General features: G+C 38.9%; 1 protein-coding gene across 2 annotated transcripts; it reads right to left on the bottom strand.

The window, feature by feature from the left end:
* Nucleotides 1-2,996: 2,996 nt before the first annotated feature.
* Nucleotides 2,997-7,359, bottom strand: LOC117300143 (tRNA N(3)-methylcytidine methyltransferase METTL6-like). Of its 2 annotated transcripts, none has more exons than XM_033783864.1 (6): nucleotides 7,257-7,359; nucleotides 5,736-6,024; nucleotides 5,085-5,228; nucleotides 4,437-4,607; nucleotides 3,915-4,056; nucleotides 2,997-3,257 (listed from the first exon to the last, which is right to left on the bottom strand). In XM_033783864.1, the coding sequence occupies exons 2-6, from the start codon at nucleotides 6,018-6,020 to the stop codon at nucleotides 3,106-3,108; spliced, it is 894 nt and encodes a 297-aa protein (XP_033639755.1). In that variant the 5' UTR covers nucleotides 6,021-6,024; nucleotides 7,257-7,359; the 3' UTR covers nucleotides 2,997-3,105. The 2 variants fall into 2 exon arrangements, with proteins under 2 accessions (XP_033639755.1, XP_033639754.1); XM_033783863.1 differs by having other exon boundaries at nucleotides 7,261-7,359.
* Between the last annotated feature and the right edge of the window lie 3,564 nt (nucleotides 7,360-10,923).

Here is a 10,923-nt window from a genome sequence, read left to right as displayed (position 1 = left end):
ATTCACAAAACACAGTTCAGAAGTGTTAATTTAGTTTATTTCCCTGCATTTTTTTTATTTACAAATGAAATAAGAAGACAAGTTTCTCTAAAGAACTTCATGTAATTAGTGAAAGGTCTGCTTTATGAAAAAAAAGTTACATTTTCATGAATACCATTTTACCATGAGCCCCTTATCGGCTTTTTTATTACAGTATAACTATTCTTGAGAATACTTGACAAAAAATACTTTGTCGAATCAGTTCAAAAGCGTTGCATCTCCTTAAAAAGCGCATACTACACGCAAGTTTGAAAGCATCAAAACTTCCCATCTTGCTTAATAAAAAAATCCAGATAGGCCCTGAGGTACATTTCAAACACTGAACATTTCTGTGCATTATACAAAAAGTTGCACAATCGAGAGATGACATTTTTGCACTGACGCCAACTTCTTGGGAAGATTGATTGATTGACCAACACCATCGGTTTTAACACGCTAGAATTTTTCAAATATTTTCCTTGTAAAAAAAAAGTTGTTTTTTACTTTAAAGCTTATAGCTTGGCTGTTTTACTACACATTTGTACAAAAATGTCAAGAGGAAAGTGAGCCCTCTTGGTCCAAAAGGGCTGGGTCTTTTAATAGGAAAAGGTCCTCAAACGGTACTACCCATGCAAAGCGTAGGAGAGAAGAAGAATAAGATAATACCAGAGGTGCGTGCAATTCATACCAATGAATGGCGTGTTCACCGAGGGCAATATGCGACTTAACCCACACCTGTTATGTCATTCCATTGCTTCGTCCTTCGGATGGGACGTAAAGCCGTTGGTCCCATGTGTTGTGGATTGGCAGCATATTGCGCCATAGCACCTTGTAAACCATTACATGGTGCTTAAGGATTAGGTCTTATATCTCAAAATTCGCCCCACTCCTTGCAGTAATATTATTAATTATTATTATTGTCACAGGTAGACCAATGGAAGCTGTTTGAAATAGTCATTTTATATTTTTTGGGGTACTTGCTTAGTAATAGTTCTAATGCGAGTTGCTTCTGTGTAATTGCTATTGCAAGCGCTACTGTGCAGCAGCTATCGCTACTAGATAGTTTTGACAGGTGGACAAGTGCTACTGTGCAGCAGTAGTCCTTGCAATGCAAGTACAAAGGCCTTGTTCGGGTTGGTCTTTTGTTCTGTGGGGCGTTGTCCCTCAAGAATGTCTGGGGAATTTCACTGGTGTGCTGGAGTGTAAAGAGTGGTAGTTGTGTATATATAGGGGAGACAGTGAATTGATGTGCAGAGTACCAGTTCTGAAGTGAGTGGGGTGATGTGTGGGAAGTTGGGGCTAAGCAGTCGGGGTTCTTGCTTGCGATGCTACAGCACAGACGTTTAGAACTGGTGAGGCATGGAGGAGAACTGAGCTCAACAAAGCGTAAGTTTCTTTTAATTATGTTTATGAAGGAAACCCATTGGATTGTAGTAGTGTGTTAATATAAAGCACTTTGTAAAAGCATTTTTAGTTTAAATGAATTGTTGATCCGAAAGCAGAGAAATGCAATTTGGATAATTTGTCATTGTTTTATTGGAAAGCGTACCGATAACATCCCTTAACTTTGGCGACCTTGTTCTTGTACAGTTCTGGTTCATTTTCAATTATTATAGATGGCCCTTATCCACCCGACTATTAATTTTCGAGAGTGAATGATTGGACGCCCTTGAAAGTTGAATTTATTGTATTTTGAGGTAGGTGTGAATTTCTTTGTCGAAGCAGTGGCCACTGAAAAGAACTCAGACAGCAGAAGAGTTGTTTTGTAAATAAATTGTATTATTTTGTAATAGGCTCGTATCGAGCAAGTGTTGCAATCCTATCAATTCATTCAATAGGATGACATGGTCGAAATTCATTTTGTTCACACAGATACAAAAGGGTGGAAAGAGCAGACTGCAAAAAGCACGATGTTGTGTAATTTCAAGACATGTTAAGGGATAAATTATCTATCATTGAGATTAAAGGTGATACGAACGATGATGGTCCGTGGGACACCACGGAACCAGAACAAGAGCCGGGACAAGAGCATGCAGGAGACTCATCCTCACCCTCCTTGGCACGACTCTTGGAGGGTCTTCCCGATGATGACAGAGTGAGGTTAGTGTTTCATTCCTCTTACTTGAATTATCCCATCGCTCTACCATTTTTACCGGTAAAGGAATGGACCAAATATAATGATGGCATCAATCTTCCCTAGAAATACATTTGGCTTACAATGCAGTTATTTTCAAGAGGAAAAATTACTCTAATGATTTTGTGGGGGTGTTTACCCGATGAAAGAGAGGACTTTAAAAAAGGACCCAGATGTTCCAGTAGAGCAAGGACGTCCTCGCTTTGCTTTTGTGTACAAATCCAATGGGGACATCGCTAAAATAGTCTAGTCTGAACAATGGGAAAACAAAGCGAAGTCCTCAATTTTTCAGGTTGCAAAACATGATTGCTTGAACAGCTCTACCAAATAAGGGCCCAAGGATGTAAAGATTAAAATAATATGTATGTTTTTTTAGTCGCAGGTGCGACATCAACTTAAATTTGGGTTAAAAACTAAAATAACTTATTTCAAAGCTGCTATTTTGCTGCGTATTCCATTTTTATGCGTACCGTACTGATACGAGTACAGATGAACACAGCAAAACACGCAACTTTCTAGGAGTAACAAATTCATTTTAAGGCACTGGACACTATTGGTAATTATTAAAAATAACCGTAAGCAAAAAACTTACTCGGTAAGGAGCAATGGAGAGCTTTTGATAGTATAAAACATTGTGAGAACCGGCTCCTTCTAAATTAGGTAGTTTTTAGAAAGAGGTAATTTCTCCCTCAAATTTTAAAAGACTTCAGGCCTGAAGCCCTTTTTAGGCATCTTAAAGCACACACACTTGGGTAACAAGGGTGTTTTTTCTTTCATTATTCTCTTGCAACTTCGATGACCAATTGAGTAAAATAAAATCACAAATTTGTTATTTTATGCACATTGTTGGGATACAGCAAGTGAGAATACTGGTCTTTGACAATTACAAAAGGTGTCCAATGCCTTTAACTCTAATAAAATTTACCAACATGGTGCAAAGCTTTTACGTGTCGTCAACTATTCGGCTGAGTTGGCTTGCTGTACTTTCCCTGCACAAATACTCGAGGAACACACAAGCCTTCCTTCTTGTTCACCGTTTCCCTCAAAACATACTCGTTCTGGCAAACTTCAAATCCTGCCTGGCTGAACAGTTTACTTAGCATCTCTGTGGAGAGAAGTAGTCAAGATTTGATCTTATATATCTAGAATGTATTGAGGTGAGGAACATGTTACTCCCCTAACTCTTTTTGTTTGCATTTCGAAAGTTTTGTCAAAATTCTGTACAAAATCACCCACCGAACAAAAAGTATTGTGCGTTGTATCTTGTGCTGATTTGTGTTATAATGGTATTTCTTCCCACCCAATCAATCTTTTTGGCAGATTTAGTAGCCAGTAACCGGTAGACTGTCCCGCATTTTTGTAATTCCAGGGGTTACTCCCTCACATAACGATCAGTTTTCACCAACGCACATGCAAGCAAAATATCAAAATGACACACATCCATAGGTAAAGGCAGCGATCTAGATTAGCCTTTGTGGTGTGTTGTGGCTGAGCAGTCTAGTTCAGCGGACCAAAGGTCTGATGTTATCAGCAGCAGCGTGTTGGCTCGAATCCCGGTCATGATACTTGTAAAACGTAAGGAAAACCAGCCCAACCAGTCAGGCTCCTAGTGGATGATACGCATACCAACATCCTTACAGATGGTGGGAACATGCCACTGGTAGCAGTTAAGTGGCCGCCCATAGCCTTGTGATGTCAGGCGATCTCTTCATATTAACAATTATATCGTAAACACAGGTACATGAGTTGTAATTAGTTTTACCTTCAGTGAAGTAGTAAGCTCTTGTACCATCCTGGCGTACGTAGAATTGCTCAGCTAATTTATGTCCCCTGCTGAACCTTAGCATGGCATGGTCGTATAACCCGTAATCTCTGAATAGCACACAACCACCTGGTCTGACAACCTGTATCAGAGATGACCAAAACTAACAGTCATACACATTGGCACCTAATTAATATTGTTAACGATGTTAACTATTATCATTTATCCCTGGCTACACAGCTTTTATGGCTTCCGACTGGCACCTCCAAACAAAGATATTGACAAAGTAGGGACACCCCCAACTTAGGGCTAGATAGCTCAGTTGGTAGAATGCCAGCACGTTAATCTTGATGTCGTTGGTTCAAGTCCCACTCTAGTCAATTTTTCTTTGTTCAGCCCCAAATCATCTAAAATTTAATCAGTCAGTTTCCCTGGTGGTTTATATTGATAATTATTATTACATTAAATAAATGGACATTGATAAACTGTATTGGCGTGTACACTGTTTCCCTAACTACCAACCTCATAAATATTTCGGAGAGCGGCTGCCATTTTATCTGGGTGAATAGCTGACAATACAAATAACATTGTGACAATATGTACACTGCATTCTGGTATTTGAGCCACAAGTGGATCTTTCGTGATGTCACACTGAAAGGCTGATATCCTGGCTGGATCATAAGCAGCATTTTCCTGTAAAAGCACACAATAAAAAAAAAGGGGGCCATCAAAAATAAACGCCTTAACCAATCCCGTCTACAGTTCCCGTATACATTCAAAAGCTGTGTTCCCACTGTTCTTTTTTTGGTTAAAGTATCGCAACTTTTTTGTAGAATGACAAAATTAAATCCAACTGTCAATTTAACGCGAATGTGATGTAAAACCAACAGGCCAAAAAAGATTACATTAGACTTCCGCGCAGCAAAGCTCTAAATAGTCTAATAGGAACAGCTCTGTGCTGTTAACCTACCGCTACCACGCTGTAAAACGGTTTGCACACACACTAAATAGCCGTTCCATCTCTGAATTTAAGTACAGGAGGAAACCCTCGATAGAACTACACCAAAGCCAGTCACGATAACATTAGCGAGGTTGTGCGGACGACAAAGTCCAACGGGAACAAAGCTTCGTGTAAAAAATGTTGCTAGCATTTTCAAAAGTGAAATTTACCTTGACAAACTGCACAGCTCTCGGTGAGAAATCACAGGCGTGTACAAAGAGCTGTTTGTTCTCATCCAGCAGAGGAAAGACAGCGTTACCCACTCCACATCCTACCTCTAATAACACTCTCTGGCCAGCTGAGACACCATCATCCTGTATCAAAGAAATAAGCTATAATTAATGAGACCTTTCAACTTATTAACCCTCCTACTGTCTGCCCATTAATAAAAATGTTGTCAACCACTGGACTCAATTTTATTGCTCTGCTTACTGCCGAATTCTGCGCTTGCAATCACCATTCTCTGCTTAATGTGCAAGCGTAGGCAGGCATTAGAGATTAGGCCTTATATTTTGTGACGGTACAAGTTGAAAGTTGAAAAAAAAAAAAGATAGTCAAAATATATTTTTAAAACATAGTTTATTTTAAAAGATGAAAGTGGGGGGTATGAAGTCCCAGCCGTCGATTTCACCAAACTCTTCCTAAACTTAGGATTAATCTTAGGACTAGGACGAGTTAAGTCCCGTATCCATAGAGATTAGGACGCATTAAATCCATCCTAAACTTAGGACGAGTTAGATAAGATTATTTCTAGTGTTTCATATCGGCTGCTGGACCCAACCCCCCGGTTCGGTGCCTATTACATTCTGCATATTTTTTACCGCTGGTTCTTTCTCTGTAAGTTCCTGGAACTCTCTAGTCGTCCAGTGTCTATCCTTGAAGAAATGAGTTGAGTTTCGCTTATAGAATAAATCCCAGTTCTTTTGTGCCTCTCTCTCCAATTTGGCTTGCTTAAACTCAGACACCAGAGTCTTATCAGAGTTCAACTTTGATTGTTCTTCGTCCGTCAACTCTCGATATTTGTGGCCTTTTTCTTGAAAAGGAGTTGATATGACTTTATATGTTGTAGGACTAGGAGTTGGTACTTGGGAATCTTCAGTCTCCATTGCTCTGCGGAAATAAACATTGCACACACAAATAATGAACTGGCATTATCAATGCTTAGGTAAGTGACCTCTTTGTAGGTAGGAGCTACTCCTAGAACTATTTTGGTTGCATCCGGCTATCTTTGGTTTCGTCCGGCTATCGTCTCCCGTTACGGGAGACGATAGCCGGACGAAACCGAAATAGTTCTAGGAGTAGGTAGGAGCATGGAGCTTTGGAGGTAGAAATATTTCTAACCCAGTAACTGGGGCGCTGTACTCCTTTATTTCAAAATTTTGATTTGAAAAAAAGGAATCTAGCGCCCCAATCACTGGGTCTAAAGGTAGGAGTATCCCTCCCTAGCTCAACAAGTTAATGGGCTGTTGGCTCTCTTTTAACATCGGGGATACCAACAACCGGTCCCACTAAACACCGACAACTCGCGACCCCTCGACCCCTCATGTCATGACAACTCACGACAACAATTTTTAAATGCACTTTAACACAACATTTGAACATATAAGTCAAACGTTAAATATATGCACAAGAGTCATATGCATCTAAATCAATTTTAATCGTTTGAAAATTTTGTTCTTTTAACTGTAAAAAAGGTGTTTTTTACCCCAACATTAGTAGCAAACGGAAATATTCGCCATGGACATACTTGGACTATTCTATTACACCGCAGGGGGCATGGGTAATTTCTGAGGGATGAGTTGTATTTTTTTTCTTTTTGGTTTTAGCTGCTGTTTTTGTTTTCTTTCTTGTCAGTAACTAAGCCGACACTCTGAAATTCAATGAAGGGGAAGATTTAAATATAATATTTTTTAAAAACTCTATGGGGACTTTGAGAGGCACATAAAATGGTAAATAATCATCTTGCATATTGTATCACCCCTGCGGTGTAATGGAATCGTCCAAGTACGTCGAAAGACAATGGCGGATATTTCCATTCGTTACTAAATTCGGGGTAAAAAACACTTTTTGTACACTTAAAAATACAATGTTTTCAACAGTTTGAAAGTGGTTTGGGTGCATATGACTCTTGTGCATATATTAAACGGTTGACTTATGTTCAAATGTTCTGTTAAAGTGCATTTAAAAATTGTTGTCGTGAGGGGTCGTGAGTTGTCGGTATTTAGTGTAGTGGCGTGCGACCCCAACAACAACAGGCAACATCGGGCAGTTGGTAAAAGTTGGAGGTCGGAGGTAGCCGGAGGTTGCATTAATTGCTGTGATAAATACTTAAACAAACTTACTTACACACTCAAAATGAAGTTTGGAAGACTCTTATGCAGTTACGGGGATTGAACCCCCACGATACGAACCGACTGAATGGTCGTGTGGAGTACTTGTGTTGAGTAAACAAGGTCACTCTGTAGCGCCCTCAAACAATATACCCTTCCCATGAAATATTATGTAAATTGCACATAGCGCGTGCGCACTAACGTTTTGGTTGGCAAAAGGAGGGAACAACATGCTGTATTGTACACGGCTAATGGGTGCGTGACGCAGACGCGATTGCGCGTCTGCTTTGTGCACAACTCTATGGCGTTTGCCAACCAACAGGGTCTGTACGCATGCGTGAATGTAATTAGCATGTTTCATAGGAAGGGTCCATTACAAACGGAGGTGTACTGTGTAGACGCACCGTGTAGTTGGTGCGTACATGCTTGTACACGCACCACGCATGTATCATGCAGTGATATGGTGTATTTAGACTAGAAAGGTATTACTTTTCTTTTCTTCATTACTAGTCGGAAAATTACCCAAAAATCACAAACGACTCTTCATGTATGTCACCTTATAATCATATTTTTTATTTTTTTTTATTTTTAATTGGATTGGACTTAAATCACGTCTTTTGACAGCCCATATTCACCAAGGCCTACGCAGTGTACACACATACTGTAGTGTACACCATACAGACGTGTGAAACATTTATTATTCTTTTTGACTAGATGGTTAAAAGCCGGAGGTAACCTTTTCGGCGGAAAATTACCAACAAATCACAAACGACTCTCTATTTATGTCACCTTGTGACCATATTTTTTTTTTAATAATTTGTATTATTATATGAAAATTTACTAAAATCCTGTTTTCACGAGACCTTTATGCACCATATGGTCGTCATTTAAACGCCGGAGGTAACTTTTATTTCTTTATTACTAGTCGAAAAAATTTCACAAAATCACAAACGACTCTCTATTTATGTCACCTTTATAACCATTATTTCTTTTACATTTTTATTATTTATAAAAAGGACTAAAATTACGTCTTTTGATAGCCCGTCTTCACGAGGCCTAGTGTTAACACGTACAGTGTACATTTTACAGACGTTTGAAGCAATTATTATTGTTTTTTCCTTTTGTTTTTCTTCATTACTACTCGGAAAAATTTCAAAAAATCACAAACGACTCACTATGTATGTCACCTGATAACCACTATTTTTTTAAATTTTTATTATTTATGGAAAAGGACTGAAATCACGTCTTTTCATAGCCCGTCTTCAATATGCCTATGCAGTGTACACCATACGATCGTGTGAAGCACTTATTCTTTTTGACTAGATGCAGCGTACACACATACAGTGTACACCGTACGGTCGTGTGAAACATTAATTTATTAATTTTTCGACCAGATGGTAAAAGCCGGAGGTAACTTTTTTTTTATTTATGAAAAAGGACTAAAATCACGTCTTTTGATAGCCCGTCTTCAATATGCCTATGCAGTGTACACCATACGGTCGTGTGAAGCACTTATTCTTTTTTACTAGATGGTAAAAGGCGGAGGTAACCTTTTTTTCGAGTGGATTTGGGCCCAATTTCATGGCTCTGCTTACTGCCGGCCGAATTCTGCGCCGCGATCTGCCAAATTTCTGCGCTATAGCCTTAGGTGGAGTACGCACGCACACAAACCAAAGTTCCCCGCTAACCCGTGACCATGCTTGCCTTAAGCACAAAATTCCCAGCTTCCATAAGCGCCGATTATTTGCTTACGGTAAGTAGAGCCCTTGGGCCAATTTTACTTTAGTGAAATCGGCCCCTGGTCTTTCGGTTCAAACCGGTAGATGGAGCGAATCGAACCTTGATGAACCAAAGGGAACCAAAGGTTCGAGAAAATGTAAAAACGAGTAGGCCTACCGATATTTTAGTATTGTTCAATAAAATTTGTTTCTTCATGCAAAACAAACACAAAATTGATCGGCGTTCTGACCCAGAAAAACCCAGTTTCTGCAAAAGCCCAATGAACAATGGGTGTGACGTCACACCACTGAATCTTCGTACAGTCTGGCTATAGAGATTATGTCATCATCACAATACTATTTTGGTTGGGCTATTTTGGGAGTCAATTGACTCAAAATCATCGCTATTTTACGATGTTAACATCGTAAAATAGCGATGATTTTAGGTACCGCATGTTTACGCGCTTGCATTTCTTCTAAAAGAGACCTTTGCGATGATGATTAAAATTGTAAAAATCCAATGTGTAGATCGATCTATGGTTTGAAGGCACCGGACACTATTGGTAATTACTCAAAATAATTGTGAGCATAAAAACTTCTATGGTAACAAGCAATGTAGAGCTGTTGATAGTATTAAACATTGTGAGAAACGGCTCTCTCTGAAATAACTTAGTTTCCGATAAAGAAGTAATTTCGCACTACAATTATTTGATTTTGAATTCGAAACCTCAGCTGAGGTCTCGAATTCAAGGCATCTGAGAGCACACAACTTGGGCGGACAAGGGTGTTTTTCTTCCTTTATCAGACGATCTCCCCTTTGGTCACGGCAGTTTTCTTGTTCGAAAGGCACTGGACACCTCTGGTAATTGTCAAAGAGTAGTCTTCTTATACGTGGGGTATCTCAACTAGTTTGGACTCAATAAGTCGAAGTTGCTAGAGAATAATGGAAGAACAACACTCTTGTCGCAGAAAGTTGTGTTTTTAGATGCCATGCATTCGAGATCTCGGTTGAGTAAATTCAAATATTATTTTAGTGAGACATTACTTCTTTCTCAAAAACTACGTTTTTCCTAATGTTTGATACTACCTACAGCTTCCCATTGGTAGTTTTTAATACCAAACAAGTAAGTTTTTATGCTTTATTAATTTTGAGTAATTACCGTTATATTCCTTTAATGTTCCTTTAATGTTCATGACATTATACTCCATGGGTCTAAATTCAGATTTAACTTTATTGTGAAGGAGTTTTGAACTCGAGTGAACAATAATTATAGCTACTCTGAATTTTGAACATGCGAAATAAAAATGCTACAAGTTACTGATATAATTAAGTCACGCAAAAGGTCAGTTTTGAAGGATGGCGTTTATTAAATTGCGTTTAATCATTTGGAAATTATTGGTCAGCGGACCAATATCTCAGCTCCCCATATACTACCAGTTCACACTGAATACAGAGCTAGGGAAAGAGTGACGTTCTTGTTCAAACGCGTGACTTAGTTCTGGAAAACAAAACTTGCGAATTGTATGGACGCGGATGACTGTTTGAATGCTAGAAGATCAAACCATGGCGTTCTCTTTGAGAGGTAAGTAGCAGACGCAGATAGTCCACTTGCTCTCAACGTACAAAATAAAGCAGCAGAGCCTGTAGTCCTGTAGGCAAGATTTGCATATTATGATAAAATAGGCTTATGCCTACTCCAAAATTATTTGGACATGATTATATTAATTGTAAACTTGGTAAGAAGCACTCTAGCTGCTGATACATTATGAGCAACTATTTTGACTACAGAATAATTTCATTCGAAGATAAATTTAGCTGTTCCGGCCTACTGTCGGAACAGGTATTGTTTTTTCGTCGAGATTTTTTATTATTTTATAGATGTTTCGCCTCCTGTTTGAACAGATATTATTTTCGTAGAGATTATTTTATATTTTTGAACAGGTATTGTTTTTGTTGAGAT

The sequence above is a fragment of the Asterias rubens genome, chromosome 15, assembly GCF_902459465.1.
Source record: "Asterias rubens chromosome 15, eAstRub1.3, whole genome shotgun sequence".
Taxonomy (NCBI): Eukaryota; Metazoa; Echinodermata; class Asteroidea; order Forcipulatida; family Asteriidae; genus Asterias; species Asterias rubens.
Note: the sequence above shows the minus strand (reverse complement) of the source record. Positions and strands in the feature narration are given on the sequence as shown.